General features: G+C 41.3%; 3 protein-coding genes across 4 annotated transcripts; 1 reads left to right on the forward strand and 2 right to left on the reverse strand.

The window, feature by feature from the left end:
* Window positions 1-2,344: 2,344 nt before the first annotated feature.
* On the reverse strand, window positions 2,345-4,812 carry tirap (toll-interleukin 1 receptor (TIR) domain containing adaptor protein; the record flags this gene model as incomplete). 2 transcript variants are annotated; one of them, XM_084019343.1, is made up of 3 exons in its annotated part: window positions 2,345-3,639; window positions 3,855-4,397; window positions 4,514-4,812. In XM_084019343.1, the coding sequence occupies 3 exons, from the start codon at window positions 4,794-4,796 to the stop codon at window positions 3,455-3,457; spliced, it is 1,011 nt and encodes a 336-aa protein (XP_083875469.1). In that variant the 3' UTR covers window positions 2,345-3,454. The 2 variants fall into 2 exon arrangements, with proteins under 2 accessions (XP_083875469.1, XP_083875470.1); XM_084019344.1 differs by lacking the exon at window positions 4,514-4,812 and having other exon boundaries at window positions 3,855-4,422.
* Window positions 4,813-5,869: 1,057 nt separating this feature from the next.
* Window positions 5,870-11,068, forward strand: srpra (SRP receptor subunit alpha). Its single transcript, XM_084019769.1, has 15 exons — window positions 5,870-5,961; window positions 6,076-6,213; window positions 6,533-6,616; window positions 6,749-6,912; window positions 7,075-7,235; window positions 7,339-7,501; window positions 7,823-7,973; window positions 8,072-8,205; window positions 8,338-8,459; window positions 8,641-8,727; window positions 9,124-9,296; window positions 9,631-9,844; window positions 9,985-10,148; window positions 10,536-10,634; window positions 10,774-11,068. The coding sequence occupies exons 2-15, from the start codon at window positions 6,091-6,093 to the stop codon at window positions 10,900-10,902; spliced, it is 1,968 nt and encodes a 655-aa protein (XP_083875895.1). The 5' UTR covers window positions 5,870-5,961; window positions 6,076-6,090; the 3' UTR covers window positions 10,903-11,068.
* Window positions 11,069-12,139: 1,071 nt separating this feature from the next.
* Window positions 12,140-21,336, reverse strand: fam118b (family with sequence similarity 118 member B). Its single transcript, XM_084019770.1, has 8 exons — window positions 20,797-21,336; window positions 20,136-20,225; window positions 19,756-20,008; window positions 15,066-15,293; window positions 14,247-14,375; window positions 13,837-14,134; window positions 13,155-13,220; window positions 12,140-12,849 (listed from the first exon to the last, which is right to left on the reverse strand). The coding sequence occupies exons 2-8, from the start codon at window positions 20,216-20,218 to the stop codon at window positions 12,836-12,838; spliced, it is 1,071 nt and encodes a 356-aa protein (XP_083875896.1). The 5' UTR covers window positions 20,219-20,225; window positions 20,797-21,336; the 3' UTR covers window positions 12,140-12,835.
* Between the last annotated feature and the right edge of the window lie 1,024 nt (window positions 21,337-22,360).

The following is a 22,360-nucleotide window of genomic DNA, read 5'->3' on the forward strand; positions in this document are numbered from 1 at the left end:
TATGCATCATGTCATATTACTCATTTGAGACTAATGCAGATTGTGTTATTGTATTTTATGTTTATGTATGTCAACATCACTGTGAAGTAAAAGTAAAGGACTTTATATCTGCAGGGTAGCTTCATTTATAAAAGCAATAACAAGTCAAAAGAACATTGTGTTGATTGTGTGTTCAAAACCTGAAAAAAAGTGGAAATGGAACTACTCAAGAAGAGCATCATCATTTTTTTATTTAACAACAGTCATCTAATTCAGTACTCAGTACTTCCCATCACTGGGGACAAGATTAACTTCAACTTCTGTCAGTGTCTTCCTGTGCAGGAAATACAAATCTACCGAAGGTTGCATTTGCATTTAACTTCCAGTCAAATGAGATCCTGTTTTTGCGCATGCCTGTTAAATATTAGCTAGGAATTGATTTTGATTACTCAACATATAGAGACATTTTGCCCACGTTGAGTAAACGTGAACTTTGAACATAAATCTAAATAATTCAGACTTGGTTGAGCCGGGGGCCAGTTGAACATTCTTTCACACTGGAAAGCTGTTGTTAACGTTGTTATCCAGCTTTATCCTCAACTCCTGCTCTTTTGTTTTGTCTACGCAAGGCTGCATCTGTGATTTTAAGGGAGGGAGAAGCCGTTCTGGAATCAGTGTGGCACAGTGATTCCACAGAACGGCTCGGTTGTTCTTGGTGGGTTGCCAGTGCACCTTTTATCATTAGCACGACTGCTTAGTAATATGAGACAGTTGATTTTTTTTCTTTTTTTTGTAGGTGCCGTGCCGTGGGGAGGCAGTAATATGATGTGAGCATCAGCATTCATCCCTAATGCTTGATCCAGACTCAACCGAATACCATGTCTGCGTACATGCAGGCTGCCTGTGGGGCTAAACGCTGCAGGTTAATGAACTTTTCTGTTCAATGAACTATCCTGCTCATTATGATGATTTGCTCTATCTCTCCTCGTTCAGGCATTATATTTCTCCCAGAGAAATTCTAGAGAGGCTTGTTGGCTGCGATTAATCTCTGTTTGAAAAGGAGATAAGGGACTGAACTCAGGGGCAATTTGAGTGAGCTGTTATCAGGCTATTTGAGGACAACTTACATGCTTCTTTTGATTAGTCCGTGTACGTTTAATGCATATGTCTGTTTATATTCACTCATTATGAGAAAAAAAATACTTTGGGCTATCTTTTTTTAATTTGGAGTATACTCCTCTGTAAATAATCTGATCCTGCATCACTCCTTTTTAGAAACCTACTCGTTTTGCTGCCAGCATTTCATTATCAACTTATCGTGTCAAGAACTCATGTCCGACTCAACACACGGGGTTGCATTTGACCTGCAGAATTCTGGTGACTCATCGTGCTGTGTAACCTACATTCAACAAGAAACCCAATGAAATGTTTGGATCTCCTGCTCTCCTTTAATTAACCCAGCTGGTGCTCCGCTGTAGGACGGCGAGCTCAATTTCCTCACCACAGATAGAAACGTCCAGGTCCGTGCTGCCGCGCCCAGAGACCACCGGGCTGACGAACAGCTGAGTGCTTTCCCATGCTGTTGGTGGTCCAAAGCACGCTCGCTTGCCATCCTGTGGCCTAAACACTCTCCTCTCTTTCATTTCTTACTTAAACATGGCTTTTTCTCAAATATTTTTGATATAGGGTTAGTCCTGAAATCAAAAGACCATGTGGGTGTTAGTAATATTTAGTAAGCGTTGTCCTAGTTTTAGTCAGTTTTTAGCCAACCATGCATTTATATTATTATATTATGCTTGCTTTAGCGTGGATTTGCAAGTTAAGCATTCTAACCAAGCAATATCAGTGGTGTTTTGTTACATAAACATAACACCCCTGTCTTTCAGAGATGCCTAAAAGAATAGTTTAGTTGACATTTTGTGAATATACACTTTTCCCTTTTTTTTTCTTCTGGAAATTAGATATGACAAATGTGAAGCTGCAGCAGCAGCCGTAGCTATAGCTCAGTATTCAGACTCAATACAAGGAGAAAGAGCCTGGCTCCTTCCAACATAATGAAATCAGCTTAGGAGCACCTCTGAGTTGACTATTTAACACGTTATATGGCATTTGTTTAACCCAAATGTAAAAATTAAATGAAAAACGGAAGTCTATAATTCGCCATTTTACATGAGCCAAAGAACTGAGGTGTCCCTCCATTTTTGTAGCATTCTTTCCAGCTTATTTTTTAGCTGCAGGGCTTCTCTCCCGATAACAACATTGCATGTGATCTGGAGGGGGGAAAGCCTCAGAGAACATCTGTGCCTTTCAGAGATTAGTCCATTTTTATTCTTTTATTCACAATGTTGGCTTGCCACAAAAGACATGATTAGCAAGGCTATTTTATTGTGGCGCAAAATGTCAGTTGATGTTTAATGAGATAGGGAAGTGGGAGGATGATACAGCATCAATAAAAATCAGATAAACACAATATAGCACTTCTTGGAGGCAGATGGTGTCTTCTGTGGAAGAAAGAAAAAGCCTTGCCTGTGCAAAAAAAAAAAAAAGATCAAGGATCACAAATGTCATTGACTCAATAAATACCTGATATTCTACATCCAGTGGTCCAAATGCCAACTAAATGAAGGTCTTCCAGTGTGCTTGATTGACAAGGGAAGGTGCTGCCACAGGGACATTCAATCAAAACGAAGAGAGGAGTAAAAGTGTTTGAATTTCAGAAAAGAGTGGCAGTTCCTTCCAATTCTTCTTGGACTTGTATTCCAGCTGATTTGAAACCACTCAGTGACAAGAGAGAGTTCTGTGTAATCAAATGTCGATACCAGCTGTGCAAAAGATATAAGAGATGATTCATAGACGGTAAAAGGAAAAGTTGTGGCATTTCTCAATAGGACTCACACTTCCTCTGTTATTACTTAAAGCTCCAGTCATGCAACTTCACTCGTGGTTGCTATGGGTGGGTCTTTTCTTTTGACTTTTACTCTTTATTTAACACTACAGGAGACACAATGTTACTTTATAATCATTGAAAAAAAGCTTGCTGCTTGAACAAAAAAAAGTGGAAAATACACCATCTAGTGGCAAACATGATGCATCATAATAATATCACCCTAATACAGTAATCTGTCATTGTTACCATATGAAAAGTTGGACGCATTTAGTGCCCTGTGTTGTATTGTAAACTTCAATTATGGGCAGCAATTTAACTGAATTATGTGTAACAAGCTGAATCTATGAACAGAAATTCCCATGACACGTCGTCATTGACCACAGTTATTGCGAACGGCTGTTGTGCCAGCACATGCTGTACTTCTCTGTGATACAGGATACAAGCCTCAGCGCTGCTTGGATTCAACTGGTTCCTGTTCACGGTGTGAACATCCGTACCACAGAGATACGTGTTGGTTTGCACGTAAAAAGAGGAAAACACCTAGGTGTGACTTTCTCTGACATCATATCTTGCCCTTCTTCGCAGCATTCAGTCAACACCGCTAAAGCTTTCATCTCTCTTCTCTATCACTTTCAGCGGTACTGACGTCTCAGCGGATTCATTCGTTGACATCAGCTTGTCTGTTTTTGCACTGCTTTCTCCGCTTGGTTCACTACTAGAGCTGTCCATGTGGCAATCAAGTGTCTTCTCATTTTTAATCAGGTCTTCCAGGTCTGGAAAAGACAACAATATCAGATTATTAAGGATGGCTTGCCCTCCAAAAACAGTGGAGTAATTTGCAGGTGGAGTTTCCTGTAACCACAATGCTACTGTGATCTTTTTTATGAGAGAAAAATAGATAATAAAATAGATTTCAACAAGTATCATTTTGAACTTGGGAGTTAGTTTAGGCTCAATTCATGCTTTTGAAAAAATGTTACATACTCACACTTGAGCACAGTCTTGTTGACACGAGTATAACCCCAGTCAGGGTTCCTGCTCAAGTCAATGTAGAAGTAGAACCTCAGTTCCTGAGGGTATTGAGAGTGGGACAGGTTCTTGAGCAGGGGGATAATCCGGTTGGTCATAGGCCCCTCGGACAGAACCTGGTGCATCATGTACTTGCACCAATCATCCTGCAGGAAGTAAGGAGTGATAAGCAGAGCCCTTAAGTGGCTGTCCTGCACAGCCTGGCATAGCTCTGTGGAAATTGCCCCTCCCGGACAGGCGTCCCTCTGCATTAGAAAGCACCTGAGGCTGCGTGGTGAATCCTCCAGGAAAGAGACCAGGCGCACAGCCTCTTCAATGTCACTGTGCACAGAGCTGTGGCACACGAACACGTCATACTTCAGGCTCCATCGCACTAGCGATGTAGACGAAGGAGAAGTTGAGACGCTGCTGACAGAAGACACAGACTTTTTTTCCCCCTTTACCTCTAGTTCATGTTGCTGTGATAGAGATGCTCTTGATTTCCAGAGATTCTTGATCCAACCTGAAACGAGAATAAAACTGTACATGTTTCTGACATAATTTTACCTGTTAACTATGAATCCTTCCTAGTCCTCTTATAAACCGCAAAGGCTATGAAAGCTTAGAGGGTTAGCTCACCATGCATGTTAACAGCACCATGTTTGTCCAATGCGTCTAAAATCCTCCAGTAAATAAAAGTTGACTCATCTCCTCTCTTGAAAGCATCTTCTCGCCCCCATTCACAGTTCATCGGAGACGGTAACCGAAAAAAGAACACTCGTACAACAGTGTGGTAAAATCCAGTGACAACAGAGCAGCAACAGCATGTAACAAAGGCAAAGTGAAAACGTTGTCGAGTGTCACTGACATCACCAGGACAAAAAGAGGAAGTTGGTGCGTGGTCAAATAAACGCTTCAACATGTTTAGTCAAATTTAAAATGAAAAGCATCTCAAACTTTATACTTCACCAAGCAGATAATTTACCCTTTGTTGAAAGCATGTGTCTGGACAAAAACACATTAGCACAGCTGATTGTCAGGGAAGAGAACATTTCACAGGCTGGAATAAAACCACTTTCGGATCTGGATGGTTATATTCCATTAAAAAATAACTAAGAGGAAGGACAGCATAAACCGACAGCATAAAGCCCCTGATATAAATAGGTCATATCCCTAAGCCTATAATGTGACACTTGAGATGTCACACTTCATCCTGTGTGTTTTTCCACACAATGTACGTTTTGTAGGTATATTATGTGTTTGTCGTATATGACTTTTCATTATTATTAAATGCCACTGTGTTCTATGCTGTACAATGTGTGACAATATTGACTATCTTTCTTGGTTATATTATAAGATAAGCTTTATTGATGCAATGCAGGGGGAATTAAGGGGAAAGTGTGAATACAAGCTGAAATGTTTATCTAAAAACCATTTACAGCTCCTTCCTGAAGGCACAGCAGCCACATTTCTCTTTAAGTTAAAAAAAAAAAAAAAAAACTCAAGCCCTCCATGATGGTATGGTCCCAGCCCAGCCAGAAGTATCAACTTATGTTAAATCATAAACAACTCCAACATGTTTTGCACCCTGGGAAGTCATACAATGGAGATGCTTTCTTGTTGAACTAATAGATAGATAGTCATAGACTTTCACTTTCACTTCTTTTTTCAAGATAAGGTGGAATATAAAAAATGACAAACGAAATGGCCCCGTCTTAAAAAAACAAGAACTGGGAAATAGAATAATCGAGTAATGAAATGGCAATTAATTCCTGTGGTGGATAAATTATCAGAACTTATATTTTAGTGGTAATAACCAAGTAGCACTTTGAAAATGCTGCACGCTAGTTAAAGAAAGTGTGTAAGTGGCATTAGTCATATGAATTATACCCTCCTGATGCCCTCGTGTTAAACTGCTTCTCGATGAACTCGCGCATGCGCAAAATGCAGCAAGAAAGTAGGAGGGAGAAAATATTGCCGGAAGAAAACGTCACTTCCTGGTTTTGCATCTGACGTGTCTAAAACAGTTTTGCTCTGGTGGCGGATTTCACTCGTGGGGGATTTATTATCTATTGGGCTTATATTTGGTATGATTTACTTGTTCTCACTGGCGCTTTAACTATTTAACGACCTATTATTTGATCGCAGTGCTTCTTTTCTTTGACCTTTTTGTTCTCTTCGTGTATGTTTCTTTATTCCAGATACGTGGTGACAAGATGCTAGATTTCTTCACCATCTTCAGCAAGGGGGGGATAGTGTTGTGGTGCTTTCAGGGAGCCGGGGTCACTGAATCCTTCACCGGGCCTGTCAACGCCTTGATCCGCTCCGTAATCCTTCAGGTGGGACATAGTGACATGTCAAAAGCCCGTGACAGTTATCTGTGTTTATCTAATTGTCGGCATGGCTGGCACAGCTAATGCTAGCGTTAACAGTTAGCAAACCATAGCTTATTGCGTAACGTTAGTCCACTAAACAAGCTATTTCTGAGGTGTGAATAGCCTAAAATCACCCCATTATGAATTGTAAGGTCCATTTCGATATAACGTGTGGCACAGTGACTTTTATTTACGTTGTTAGAAAGCTACAGACGGCTAGCTGTGACGTTAGCAGTGTGGGTAGCTCCTGTTGACATGTCAACGGTGTTTGTGATTGTTACAGGAGCGCAGTGGGAACAATTCATATACCCACGAGGCCCTGAGTCTGAAATACAAGTTGGACAATGAGTTCGAGTTGATTTTTGTGGTAAGTCTTTCAGCTGCAGAGTAAATCAGTCGCAGGCTCCAACACCTGTTTTTGAGGTGTGCAAATCTGCAACCAGCTGTTGATATCCATGTTGTTTTAGCTTCATCTGTTCTTCTTTCTTTCTCGGTCCAGGTGGGTTTTCAAAAGATCCTGACGCTGACGTATGTGGACAAGTTCATAGATGACGTTCAGCTCCATTTCAGGGATCGTTATAAGAATGAGCTGGAGCAAAAGGGAGCTTTGAAGCTAATCAGAAGCAACTTTGAATTTGAGGATGACTTCAACATGCTTCTTAGGTAAATACGGACAGATATATTCAGATATCCCATATACAAACAAAACAAACCATCTGAATGTTTGCTGTACGAATCAAACATTTATAAACATTTAAAGGTCTTTCATTAATCAACATATTTTTTCTCTTTTTTTGTCCTGCTCATTTGGACATACACAAAAAGAGAGGCAGAGGAGAGCAGCAAAGCTCGGAGTCACGCCCCAATGCGGACTTTTAAGGAGTCCGAGAAATCCCAAAAAACTGTGAAGTCAATGATTGAGATCAAGGGTGGGGAGAAAGTCAAGGAACAGGGTGGCAAGAAGAATAAAAATACCAAAAAGGAGGGTAAGTTGGAGGTGCTAGTTCTAAAATGGCTTGTTCCAAATGGCCGTTGTAACATAGTTTTAGTCTCGATCCTGACTTGATTTGAGATGCTGATATTTTCCAGCTCCTGCAGCTGAGCCCGTCAAAGTGGATCAAGGCAAGGCCTCGTCCACTGGGCAGAAAATGGTTGAGAATGGTAACCAGGGCTCGACTCCTGAGGAGATGATGCAGAAGAAGCGAGAGGAATTCTTTCGCAAGCGCACGGTGGTACCGACTGAAAAACCCACGTAAGAGAAAATATATTCATAGATTCCAAGTAAGATATATAGTTTATTTCCATGCAGGAATATTTTGATGAACTAAGATGACTCAGCTTTTTCGTAAAGTCTGTGAAAGTTTCAGTTTTGATCCGAGTTATCACCCAACTTCAAATTCTTTTATCCAATGAAAATACATTGTTATTAGTATGCTTGTCCAATATTTAAAAACATCATAGTAGCAATATGCTTTGAAATGATTGCATTTTTTAACAAAAGCTATGAGGTGTTGGGAGTCTCCCAGTGTAAAGCATTTGTAATTGTTATGATTCTCTATCATCCTTCTCACAGTAAGTCTCCAAAACCTCAAAAGCCCAAGGAGAAGCAAATGCGTGTTTGGGATATGGGTGGCAGCAGCACTAAAGAGCTGGATTACAGTGGAAGGAATGGAGATGGTTCCCCCAATGGTGGCGACCAGAACCAGGAAGCACACATTGACCTGGTATGTACCCCCCATCTCTAGTCCACAACACCCCAAAGAGGTCTCCACTTAATGAGACATCAACATTTAGAGTTCTCAATGTCCTGGGTGTGTTTCAGGGTATGCAGCTAAACTCAATGAAGGGAGACCTGCAGTCTGTGGACTATGAGTCCAGTGAAGAAGAGGAGATGGAGGAGGAAGAGGAGGAGGAGGAGCAGGAGCGAGTGGTTGTCAGTGAAACAAGCAAGACGAGGTGAGTAAATGTGTAAATGTTGGGTATATTGTCCTATATCTATGCTTTTAAAATTTTTTAAATCTCACTCATTTTGCCTTTTGTGTCAAATTTGAGTGTGAACAATTGCCATGCTTTGTTTGTTGATTTCAGCACCAAAAAGGGTGGTGGCTTTGGGGGCATGTTTGGGATGCTGAAGGGCCTGGTGGGTTCCAAGAGCTTGTGCCGGGAGGACATGGGGTCCGTTCTGGAGAAGATGAAGGACCACCTCATCGGTATGATATCCCTCTCACTCACCCTCTTGATTTTCTGAAACATTTGAAACTGCTATTCATTCTTCTCTCTGTGTTCAACTGTACACTCGAAACATAGAAACCTACTTACTGTACTGTAAATTGTGCATTATCATATTTTTATTGAAAACACACCTGACAACAAACTGTTTCTGATTCATAGCAAAGAACGTCGCAGCCGAAATCTCCTCCCAACTCTGTGACTCTGTTGCCAAAAAACTGGAGGGTAAAGTCATGGGCACATTCACCAGTAAGTAAAGTCTTACATACTCTCTCTTAAATGCAAGGATTATTTACGTTGCGTCCTTCCCAGAGAGCACCAATTTGCACACTGGGAAAAGTAATGTGATTACATTGAAGAGTTTTCCCCAACTTTGTCTGTATGATTACCTCAGTAAATCGATGAGGATAGGATCTTCCCTTCAGTTTCATCAATGCAGGATGTGATTTAAAATGTTGATTGGACTTGTAAACATCTCACATATTGAGTATATTAAATTAAAAGGGGTTTGCGTTACACGTGTATATTTTATACTACCCCCAAGTACAATCTAGTAGCAATATTTCTGTAATTGTACCTATCATTTGAGTCAGCCGTATGAATGCATGACGCAGGGAGACGCTAATAGATTTGTTTTGTGTGCAGCTGTGGCCTCAACAGTAAAACAAGCCCTGCAAGACTCACTGGTGCAGATCCTGCAGCCCAAGCGACGGGTGGATATTCTGCGAGATGTCCTGGAGGCGCAGAGCCAGCGGAGGCCTTTTGTCATTACTTTTTGTGGTGTCAATGGGGTTGGAAAGTCCACCAACCTGGCCAAGGTGAGTTGTCATTGTTAAAAGGGGTAGTGACATGTACTCCATGTGCCCCTATGTTCCTGGACTTTGCCGACCGTTTACCCACACAAGGTAACGCGGGGCAACCGGTTCTAGACTTGGGGCTTTACTGTGCATGTGTGTGTTTGCCCTTATTTTGTGAGAGTTCAGGGGCACGTGTAGCTAGTTAGAAGAACATTGGTTTTCAAAATGTCCGGTTCTGAGATCAGTTAAAAAACAATTAATGTCACTGAATATATATATACCCCATTCTAGTTGTTGAATATATAGGTTCGGAGTGGAACTTTTTGATGACAAACGTCTCTTTGTCTTTGTCCAGATCTCTTTCTGGCTGATAGAGAATGGTTTTACTGTGCTGATCGCAGCCTGTGACACGTTCCGTGCCGGGGCCGTGGAGCAGCTTCGCACTCATCAGCGCCGCCTGAACTCTCTGCATCCTCCAGAGCAGCACGGAGGACGCCCAGTAGTCCAGCTCTATGAGAAGGGCTATGGCAAAGATGCTGCTGGAATTGCTATGGAGGCCATTGCCTATGGTACTTTTATTTATTTTATTTTTTTTAATTATCTGTAAATCTGTGGTTCCTTGTTGCTTCCACTTGCCATTTCTATGACTGACTCATGTCACCCATATGGTAAAAATCCCATGAACACCTTCTGCATTTCGTCCCTACAGCCCGCAACCAGGCCTTTGACGTGGTGCTGGTGGACACTGCCGGGCGTATGCAGGACAACGCTCCCCTAATGACAGCCCTGGCCAAACTTATTGCGGTCAACATGCCTGACCTAGTACTGTTTGTTGGAGAGGCTCTGGTTGGCAATGAGGCAGTTGACCAGCTGGTAAGATCACACACACAAATTCACGCACACGTAATGTACTTGGAGGAAACAGATGACCGACACTGAGGAGAAAGCCTGTGTAACTTAAACTTACATTTGATTTAAATAGCTTTGATTCCTTTAATTCACATTATACATAAGTATGTGATGACCTGCTGGAGCATGGTAGCGACTGAATAAGAAACTGCTGTAATAAAATGGATTTATTGTTATCCCACCAGCAGAGGTCAGTGTACTACCGTCTTTTTTTAAAGTCATGATTGTGGACAGATGCCTGTTTTCTTCTCCTCTAGACTTAGTGAAATGGAAAAAGGGTGCTATGCATATTAACTTTAGAGGCATCAGTTTCCCAATGAATGACTCCACCTTCTTTCCTCGTGTCCTCAGGTTAAATTCAATCAGGCTCTGGCAGACCACTCCATGTCTGACAAGCCTCGCCTCATTGATGGAATTGTTCTCACCAAGTTTGACACCATCGACGACAAGGTATCTTATGTGTATTCCTGTCTGGCTTTAATCACGTGATCTTTCGATGCAGCTGATGATTTGTGCGTTGCTATTTTTATGCCTCGTGAATAATTTGCAGCTGGAAAGTCGGTGGCACTCATCCTTTCCTTCTTCACAGGTTGGCGCTGCCATCTCCATGACTTACATCACGGGCCAGCCCATTGTGTTTGTGGGCACAGGGCAGACCTACAATGACCTGCGCAGCCTCAACGCCCGCGCTGTGGTCAGTGCCCTGATGAAGGCCTGAGTGACCGCATGTTCTGCCGTTTTATTCGTCGTCGCAACGAAGCCAACAGTCCTTTTCTGTCACGCTGCTGTGAGATGTTCCAGCCCTGCTAACCTGCCTTTTTCTCATCCTCCTGTCCTGCCCCCTCTACTTTGTATCAAATGAAGAACTCATGTTATGCACAGGACTTTAGTCTGCCAGTAAAGGATGATGAGGTGTGCACTTTGAAAGACACTTTGCATCAAAGCCAGAGGGGCTTCCCTTTGAATCATGTCTAAACCTGTGGGCCTACGTTTGAAAAGTACCTCAGATCAGCCAGTTTCGATAAAACAGTGACGTCACATCCAAATGACATTGTAGATGGACCTAGAGTTATCGGTTCACTGGTTTACACAGTAAAGACTTAGAAAATACCAACAACTCCTACCTGGCATTTTGTCAGTCAGTTTTCCCCTCTTCATGTAAATGAGGTCAGGTTGTGAAGGTGCGCTGGATGTAACATTTCAGCAGCTGTCGGTGCCTGAGGAAAGCTTAGTGACCATAGTGCCTATCTGTCTACTTAGTTAACACTTTCACTACATGGGTGGTCATCGATCAAAAGTACTATGGCAGTTCAGGCCAGGAACCACTCCATCTTGAGGAAGTCTGAATCTATTTAAAACGTACAGTCATAAAGTGGGCATGAATGTCAACACTTGTGAGGTTAGTAGATGTTGTCCCCTGTCAAAAAATCACTACTAACTGTGATACTCTAGTTCTGGATTGATTGTTCTATGAAAGTTATCTCCAAGAGTTCCTTGCCTACTTAAATACAACACATTTTCAATACAAAGGGGAGACTTTGATTCTTCAGTTTATAGTTGATGAGAAGTGGAAAGATATTTTGTAAATTAATGTTTTAGTTCTTATCCATAGACTTTCAGACGACACCTTCTGTGTGGTTAATGTTCTATGGGCCTTTTTTTTTTTTTATTTATGCTTTCCGCACTCATTTCCTCTTCAGTGTAAGAGGAAATATAAGTCTTAAATATCTCTACCCCCCTTTTTAATTTGCGATATTGCAATGAGAGAACCAAGAGTTATACAGACGAGTTGAGCTAATTTATGAGAATGTAAACATTTCTAAATAAAGCTGATATATGCTGTGACAGCCTGTAAAGTGGAACTTGTTCTGTCATATGTTGCAGTGACACGTGTTGCCCCGTTAGAGGCTGCTCCGGTATTATAATCATTGGACATGCAAACATGACAGGATAAATGGGATACCAAAAGCTTTATTTTTGAAAATAGTACTTATAAATACTATGTCAGAAAACACATGCAAGTATTAAAAATACAAAAAAAAGGCTTACAAAGAACATTTTTTTAGCACAGGAGTGGCAAAGTGATTGCTACTGGCTGGGAGCAAGTCTGCTATGAAAACGTGTTCTTCTGAACTTTCGAGGACAGAACCATGTGTTTGCAAACCAAGTAACCATCCATCTGAATTCCCCCATCCAGTAGTGTGCAAATCAAGTTTTACTGGTTTCAGGGACAAGCATGACAGATACAATCCTTTAGACTTACATCAAGACAAGATTACCTTCAATGAAGAGCATGTGTTATAACTTGCACCTACTACTTCTCTTACAGGGCAGGTAGGTCAAGGTGATGCAGTTTGTTTGCATTATTTCAACCCTAATCCAAAGACAGTACAGTGGGACTGTGAGGTTGGTAATTGACCTTGACTTTTACTTAACTTATTCCCTTTTAGACCAGAACTAATAAAAAGGTGAGAGAGACACAGAGACTTGTAAAACTCTGACGACAGCTTTTAGGTCTCCCTTGGTCCATAGTTTTCCTGGATTCCTAAGCCCATTGATTGTAATGAGACTCGAGTGCTACTCAAAGTAGACTGATGTCACGACGGAGCTGTGGAGGAAAATGACTGATATTGATCCCGACTGTGTGCCTGTCAGGAATGATGGTCTGGGGCAAAAAGAGAAGGAAGGGTCTTAAGTGAACAGTTGACAAAGTGTATTGACTGACATGTTGGCACTGATTGCCATGCATGCAATACTACAAAGTCAGTTGCATCTTTTGTGTAAAGGAATACCAGCAGGTCTTTTGATACTGAAAATCAAGAACAGACTTGAATTTTCTATCTACCAGCATGCAGTAAGGACAAAAAAAAAAAAAAAAAAAGCGCCTCGGACAGTGTTTTATTGTATTACTCTGGATATGTCATTTGCAAGTGGCCACAGCTGGAAGTCTAAGAAGCATTCAGTCCTAACCTTGAAGGAGGCTTTTCTGTGTGTTAAAGCCATTTTGCTGTTCTTCCCCATTTTGTGAAGGAGACCCTGTGGATAAAGATTAAAAATACAATTATAAAATGCAGGCAACTCACAACTAAAATGTAATAATCCCACATTTAAAAACAAAAAAAAACATGTTGTGAAATCTGCACTACTGACTACAATGTATGCCCTAAATCAAATCTGAAATACTGCAGGTTAATGTGATCCTATCCTCTGCTTCCAGGCTAGTTTTAAGGCTTCAACTCATGATACAACATCCACTGGACTGAAATAATGTCCTGCTTTTTCTGTTCCCTTTCTGGAATACACAACGTACTACTTTTAAACAAATGCATTTACTGTACACAAATTAACCTGGCATCACAGGACTTTGGTTTATTTGTCCCAGAGGGATATTCATTTTCACAGCTAGTACACAGAAACTCTTTAAAATCTTTATCTATACACACATTCATCCCAGTTCACAACAGTGTGGCAGATGGGACAGCAAGGACAGCTGTTGCTGAAGGAACAAAATTCCTGCTGAAGTGAGCTTGTCTCCATTTAAAAGTTCTGTATTGCCAACCAGATGGTTTTAGGGGATGAGCAATTTAATTTGATGTTGTGAGTGCAAGGTGTGGGATTGTCAAATAAACTGATTGACTTTAATCCTCCTTACCCCAGCCGTTGGTGGTCAAATCACGGTTGCAGATCTCATTGGCCAGCCTCTCAAAGTACTCGGGCAGGTCAGCGTACTCGTCTCCATAGGAGATGACCTTGATGCCCTTGTCCAGCATATTGTCACGCAGCTTCTTGAACTCCCCTACGTCCTCTCGCCGTACCAGCATGAAGTGTTCCAGGTCCGACTTGTGTTTGACTGCCTCCAAGAACAGAGCCTGGAAGGTTGTGTCGTCTACCGTGCGCCCGCAGCCGAGAAACACGAATGACTTGGTCTCATACAGCTTCTGGATCTCACGCTGGGTAAGAAGCAATTTGGTCATTTACACTTAAGTCCTTAAGTAGAGAACCTTGCAGAATAAAGTCCTTTTGTCTGAAACATAATCAATAAGGAACAATGTCAGCGCTCACCATAACTTCGGTGTTCCTCAGTACATTCTGGTAGCCTGCAGGGTGCAGTACAATACCACTGGGATTGGTGTAGACACCGTGGATATGCAGAACACTTAACCTCCGTTTCTCCTGAGCCCACTCCAACACCTAGACACACACACACACGCACACACAAGGCACGCACGCACAGACACACAGTCAGACACACACACACACACAGACACTTAACAGTTCATTGCACTCAATCCTGTTCTGGCTGGGCTGGGAGTAAAATCACTGAACAGCAGTTAGAGGATATTAGCCCTGATGGAGACGAGGCATAAATACCAGGACTGAGAGGCAAAGCAACAGGTCTCTCAGAAAACTCGGACCAATCCTTTTCAAATGCGTGTTCCACTTACATAATCAACCTTGGTTTGATATAACTTTAAATGAACTGTGACCTAAATTACATGATTGAATAACTGACATTTTGCAGTGAAACTGGTCAGAAGTGAAGCTAACCCGTTTCCTGGCACACTTTTCCTTCAGCCCAATCCCAGCCAAAAGCAAGTATTGTTCAATGTATAACATTCGGCAGTGCTGAGTAATGGTTAGAACTTCAACCTTCCTCCACCTGACAGGTCAGCTCAAAACATTATCTATATTTCTCCAAATATAACTCAAATTTTAAAATTCAAGAATGAGAATTTTCGAACTCCCAAAATTGGAGCCTGGCCTGACATAAAGGTCTTGGTTTAGTGACCTTTGCACTCCTTTCTCAGAGGAAAAGGCTGACGGGATATGTGGTGGCAGGGAAGAAGAAGTAAGATCAATGCCATGACGCAATCTGTTTACCTTCTTCTCGTCTGTCAGGTCCAAAGACTCCAGCTTGGTGCCCTGGTGGGCTGCATAGATCTCCAACAGGTTGTCAAAGTTAGTAGTGAGGACCAGCGCACCACTCTCCATCAACTGGAGCACTGAGCGCAGTAGATGTTTCCCTGCGTTCTCCATCTTACTCTCCAAATCGTCGAACACCTCGTATAGACAGTCCTTAAAGAATGTGGATCGCACATTGCCTGTTCTCTGAAAAAAGAAAAGGATAATATAGGGTTTAAGACCTAAAATGCTAGGAATAATTATGTTTTTAGCACTATCATATTATATCAGGTTAACACATGTAAGAAATAGTCCAAATAGTGGCATGCTTTTCACACAACTGTTGTGTAGGCTCTTAAGTCAAAATGTTCAATTTTTCTTCAATGAAGTAACTGAATGTGCAGGGATAACATTTTGTAATCTTTCTGGGGGGAAAAAACTACCTCGACAAAGTCAGAGTTTCACAACACGTTTTGACATGCAACATACAATGACCCAGACAGAGCATGATGCATTCGCAACACAGGCCATATGGACTGTGTCTAACTACCTAACTTGTGTTGATTGATTGTCAGCTAAAGACCTTTAAACAGCACTAAATGCAGCAGGATAACAGCTGAAAAGGGAAGTGCAGTGAACAATCAGCATCATTGTGATCTAATGCACCATGAGGAAGTCAACCTCGTGCAATGGAAAATAAAATACCGATCATTGGAGATCCTGAGGCTGAAAAATACCCCACCTAGGTGCTGAACTACAAGGTTGTCTTTCAGTGTTGCTGCGATGTAAGACAGCTTTACTTCCTCAATCCCTGCTTCTCACAACAGAATGTGCTGACTGTCCCAGAGGTCTTAACTTAGTGCCTCCACTAACAAATTAACCCCGTCAGTGGTTGTCATTAGTCATTACGACATTAATAACTGGAAAATGCAGGTGTAACTTGCTAACTTAGTTGTTTATCCCAATCAGCACCCTTTTTCCTCGACGCATTGCATGTAAATGCCTGGCCGTATTTATTTTCTTTCAACATGCTTTCACCAAGTCTTCACCTTGGCGCTCTCCTCCCCCAGGAATTTTCAACTGGCCTCAAATTACTCTGAAATGAGACTTCAGGGGTGTGTCATGTGTGTGCCCGTTTTCAAAGTATGTCTTCTGGGGCAACATTCTTCTGTGACACTCCCATCTCCTACTCTGATTCTGTCTACTGCTCTTCAAGTCTCACCTGAGACTGTTAAGAGATTATGGGCTGTGACTCCAGAGTCTAAATCTCCCTTTACCTGGCGGAGCCTGGTAAACAAAGAGGCAGAAAGAGTTGGGTAGCTAAGAATAGCAACGGGATGTGCAGAGATGCAGTGACCAAGGTGATCCTAGCACAGGGAACTGCTCACTGGCTTCCAGAGATTACAGCCTTAATGGGCTAAACAGCGGGGAACCTTTCCACAGGAAGAAGCCCATTATACACATCTAGTGTTTACAGCACCCATCGTGATCGCTGTGTCCTTGAGCCATCTCAGGACTTATGTAATAAACAAATGAAGTGCAAGTAAACAACTCTTGTTTTTAAATATTCACCCTAAACTATATTATTTTCATAAATATATTTTACTCAACAGTTTACTGTGGACACACCTGCAACTAGAGCAAACTATAAATATAGGTGTAACAGCATTGCTTCTGCAAAATTCCTATAATACATTGATACAAAGACAAGAATTATTGATTGTTTTCCACGGACAGCTATGGTTAATTTGGAAGGCAATGGGGAGTCCCAACCCACAGCATTGCCGCGTTGCCATTGACTGTTTGTGCCGTTAGCAACGTTAGCTTCTAGCCGCCGGCTCACTGTTGCCATGTTGAGAGACTTATTTAACAGTCATACCACAACACCGCAAGGTAAAGCTCCTGCAATTACATTTTAATTTCAAGTGATTCATGAAAGAGAGGCATTATCAGCACAACTTAAGGCCTGTTCAAGGTGGAGCTTTCAATTTTAATATAATGCTGCATAGTTTAATAAATAACAATTCATCATATTTTAATATATAACTGATTGGGTCCTTTTTGCCGGGTTGGCAAGGCAGAGCTCTACCTTCCCAAATAGTAAAGTTGGGTCCTGGTGGGGTTTTTTTCCCTCCATAAACTAGAGTGTATTCCACCTGTTGATGTATTTCACCAGTGGTTCTGTTAATCTCAGATTAACACCAAAATTGCTATAAACAGATGATGAAATGTTTCCTGTACTGACCCTGTGGTAAATATGAATTGAACAAATAAACTAGTCAGCAAAGTAGTTGCTAGCCTTGTTGAGAGGATTTACAGCAAAAACATTCAGATTTAACTCCAGATTACCCTCATTACCTGAAACGGCGTGCCTTCAAACCATCATAATACAGCTGATGCACAACTCCATGAAAAGTGGGTTAATGTTCCACAGCTGTACTTGTAATTACAAGTGTGACTTACTGCATGCTTGCTGTTTGAGTGGTGCTGTAACACTGTCTGAGTGGAAAATCTGGACTGCGGGGCCTGAGCGGTTCACATTATTCTATGCTTGTTTTTCCCCCCTCTCAGCATGCTAGAGCCTGCTGTGTTTGTAGCCAACAGCAGTGAGCTGGTGTCTACACGACTGTGGATTGAAATAAACACGATGGATAAGCCATAAAAGCGCTGCTTGTTCCCTTTGTGACAACAGGCTGAGGGCAGAAACAAAGCGTTTTATCAATGTCAAAGGTGCGATGAGACATGACTAACACAGGAGGCAAACTGTATTAAGGCTCCCATCTGCCAGCCCTGCTCCAGACCATACCAGTCCAAAATAGGAAGCGAACAACTGAGTAATATGGAAATCCAAAAATGTTTTTATGCATTTCATTTTTTTAAATGATGCAATTGAGAAAAAGTTGAATATGTTTTATTGACTCAAACTGTATGATTTAAAAAAACAAATAAAAATCTGTTGCCTCTGTAGTCTTCCTGAGCTAGAGAAAATTGGATCTTGTTGTTGGCTCCTCAATTCTCAGGTGGTATTAAGGTGTGATGTTACCCCTTGGGGCTGCGACTATGAAAAAGCCATATTCTTTTTGCCGTCATCCTCTTTAACAATACCTTCATTTTGTTTGCCCAAAATTCTCTTTTCAACAGCGTTATTCACTCTTTTCACAGAAAAGTTAGATCTATTTTATTTTCTGTCCTCTCTGCTCCCACGTGGTGTGACATAGCTGTGTCTACTGTTGCTGTGACATGAGAGTTAGATTTGAAAATGAGATTGCGTAGAAGTATGAACTGAAATTACTAACATTATTCAATCAGGAAGCCTTATTCACAAAAGCAAATTCATGGGATGTCCAACCCGCAAGGCAGGTGGTCCACTATTAAACCTGAAGTCTCGTATGATGCTCAGCTTGTTGTATTTTAATTTCTCCTTGTGAACCTCAAAATAATCACCTGAATTCGGAAGCATAAGTTAATACTGTCTTTGAGAACAGGATAGGAACAAAGTGAAAATCAGACTGAATAATAGTGACCGCGGCCCCTCTAGACAGCCTGTGATTCTGCCAGATGGGACGCAGCATGTTTCAGAAGTGTTTCTCTGCTCTGCTCCACTAAAAATATCAGATCACAGCAGATCGAACCAGGCAAATATAGATATGAAATAATGAGGATGAAAGTATTTTTAACTGCTAAAACACAGCCACAAATCTTTGATGGATATTGTTCATGAATTGCCTTTTAATAGTATGAACTGTCTTTTGGCTCAACTTCAACAAAGTAGTAAACGACCAAAATAAACATGTTGTCTAGAATGAGTTTTGGTGTAATATAATGTTTCAGTGTACATAGCTGACTACTTTAGTTGAAAAATGGTGGCAATTCCATTCTATAAAAATCAATCTCCATTTTGACCTGTTGGTTGGAATTACATCTGGTTTGCTTGAGTTTCTATAAGGTTTTAAAGCATGGTACTTTGAAATCGTTTATAACCAAATGTATAGTTCATGCAGTCAATAATGAAAGACAATTACATATTTTTTTTCAGTAGGAAAAGGGTTAATGCATGGTTGTCTTCTGCTTTTGTTTGTTTTTTGAAATCGCAATAATCTCAAAAGACATAATAATCCCACCCCATAGTTCAGCAGTCTCTCTATTCACACTCACACAATAAGGAGGGCCCCATGTTGTGTAGAGTCAGGTCAAGTAAGAATGTTCAGTTTAAAGTTAATGTTTAAAACAAATGTTTAAAGAGGGACAAAGAGCCTTTTTGCACATAGAAAACATGTATGCTGTATATATGGTGTAAAGTTAAAGGTGAGCAAGAGAGGGTTAAAAAAAAATAAAACACTGATGTGGGTCAGCTTGTGTGCCTTCATAAAGAGTGTTTTTTCAACAGCAATAAACAAGCCTGCTCCTTACATTTGGGATTGATTTTTACATCAATAGATTAGAACCTCTGTATTGACCAAAATGTATTTCTCAGAATGTCTCACAAACAAGACATGTGTCATGAGCTAAAGGTCTTTTAATGAGACGAAGAAAGACTTATATCTTATCTCAATTCATGGATGTTAGAACAAAATGTCCCTGGCTGAGGAAAAGACGTGCCGTGTGTTTGTACATGTGCAACAGGGTGGTGTAGAGAGGAAAGGTGAGGAAAAAGCTTGGCCAGTCTTACCGGGGAAAGTTTCTGAATGAGGTCATGGGCCACATGAACCAAATTCTTATCTTCCTGCATGTGTTTCTGAAAACGCCGACTCTCCTCCTCCTCCAGTAGGTCAAAATCGTTGGCTGCATCAAGCAAAGCCTGGATGAGGCCTTTCCAGGAGCGGAGTGCAGGGACCTGAGGGGCCACTGCAGAGCTTACCCCCGTGCCAATCACCAGGACAAGCTCGGGGGCTCTCTTGGTCTTCAGGCTGGGCAGCAGTTTCCTTAGGGACATGAAGAGATTGAGTGAAGGTGGTTTCAGAGATGGCATTTCCCAAATCCACCTTTATTATATGGATAAAACTGATGCATGAGATAGAGGGTGCAGCTGGCTACAAAACCGAAGCTTACCTGGGCTTTTTTGCATTCGAGTCTGCATCCTGAGAATCAGCTGCAGGTCGCTTCTCAGTTTTCACTGCAACAACGGAGGCCATTCAGGTCCTGCAACAGAAACAAGATCAACCACATGCTAACCCTGATTACGACATAGAGCAATCCTGGACACCAAGTATTGTTTGTAGGTCATTCGTGAAGCTTCACTTTATCTTTACCTTATGGTGTCACTATCATATAGGAAATTGTAATTAACATGTCCCTGTCAGGTAAAAACTGTAATAGGCCAATGAAAACGATCCTGCTAATAATGTCGTCATCATTTTGCAAACAGGAAATCGTGTATAAATTCCCAACTGGCAACACACCTTCCCTGAATGATGACACAGGCAGTTAGGCATTTAAAAATACATCCTCCAGTGAGGCTGCTGTTCCTGGAAACGTGACAAACATCAGGGTAGCACGACCATTTATAATAAAAGTGTTAACTTTACGTTGTTTTTCTTTTGTTTTCTCCATGTTACCATCAAGTCAATGCTCCACCGGCCCCGCAGCAAGCTTTGAGACCACATTTCCACAACATTAACTTATGATGAGACAGCAAACGTTGGCCGTTTACAGTTCACACAAAAGGCAAAACGTCACTTCGTCAACTGCCGTTGCCATTCACGTTACTTACCTTGATATAGGTAAATTTAAGTCGACGTCCAGTGTTTTATTTCCGTTCAAGAAGAAGTCCTTTTGATCCGAACAAATTCAGCGAAAGCCGATTCCTGAGCCCTTTAGATAGCTTGGACATCGACTTGTCTTCGGACCTTTTAGCTTTTTGGTGGTGATTATCGTTAACGCGATGATAAGTGAACGTCAGCGTCGGGACAGTTAACACCGACGAATAATGGAAAAAGAAAAGCCACCTTGCGGTTACTAACAGCTAGCGTTATGCTAACGTTAGTTTTGTTTTTGTGCTTTAAGCTAAGTTGAGTTGAGTTAGCTATCTCCGAGGTTGTCAAGAGCCCGAAACTGCCTCTGTTTTACTTGTCATTCTGAGGACCTGGACATTAAAGCAGCATATATCCGTTGTTAACCGATATCCCTTTAGTTTAAACGATGTCAGCTTTTTTCACGAGTACCGTTATACACCAGAAGTGCTCTCGACTTCCCGGCTGCTGCAGTGACCGTGTATGTTTAAGTTTTGCAGAGCTATTGAAGTCTCCGCCTGTGGTTTCATGGTGCCTTCAGGTGCTGTACGAAAAGCTGTCTCGTCCCGCATCGGGAGTCTGTCTAAAAAAACCGACACGTTAAAGCATACTCGTCCGTCATGTATAACTGAATACAAAAAATAATCTATGACAAAATTAAAAGTGAAACGGAAGTTAGATCGTCTTCGCTTTTGTACTGTGAGTGTGAATATTCCGCCAATGAAACTGAACATTTGTGGTAAGGGGATTTAAATCAAATCCTTCGCATTTGATTGGACCACTAAAAGGTGGGCGGGCTTAGCACGGGGGACTGTGGCTCCACACGCTCTATTCAATTGGTTGGTGCAAGCCTACGTAGGCAGTTTCATAGGAAGAGAGGATGGCATTTTTATATACAAATATGAAGACATTGATTTTCTGGTATATTTGTGTGTACATCGTAAAGGTGCACGTTATAGGATGTGAACTAAAGGGGTTAAACATATTTTTTTCCATTCCATCTCAACTTTGAACTTACATTCCGATGTGTATGCATCAGGGCTTATAAATGATGTATTATTCTCTATTATTCATAATGACATGTTCATGCATGTATTATAGTTTTTAATCCTTCACTGCATCGTATTGTATATATATTGGTACGACTTTGTTTTGACTACAAAACAACACAGTACTCTTAAAAATCAAGATTTACAAAGAGTACTTGAAGGCAGCAGAACCCTTACCGGTAGTGTGACGTAATTTAAGTGCAAGACGCTTGGCAGCAGACTACCGACAGCACGATTTATATTTAACGTGTTGTTTACATCATAAACTGCTCATTTGTTGTGGAAATTGCAGCATTTTGGAGACAGTGGTACATCACTTTTTCCACTTTATAATATACAGTAGAATATTTGTGGAATCAAATGTAGGCCTATTCAGAAATCAACCAATCCTTTGTGGTCAAGCTGTCAGGATTGCAATATACTGTATGTAAAAGAGAAAACATAGTCAGAACATTCAGCAAGGTTTATGCTCATATGTGAACTGTATAAAAGCCAG

This window comes from Eutrigla gurnardus, assembly GCF_963514095.1.
Source record: "Eutrigla gurnardus genome assembly, chromosome: 10".
Classification (NCBI taxonomy): domain Eukaryota; kingdom Metazoa; phylum Chordata; class Actinopteri; order Perciformes; family Triglidae; genus Eutrigla; species Eutrigla gurnardus.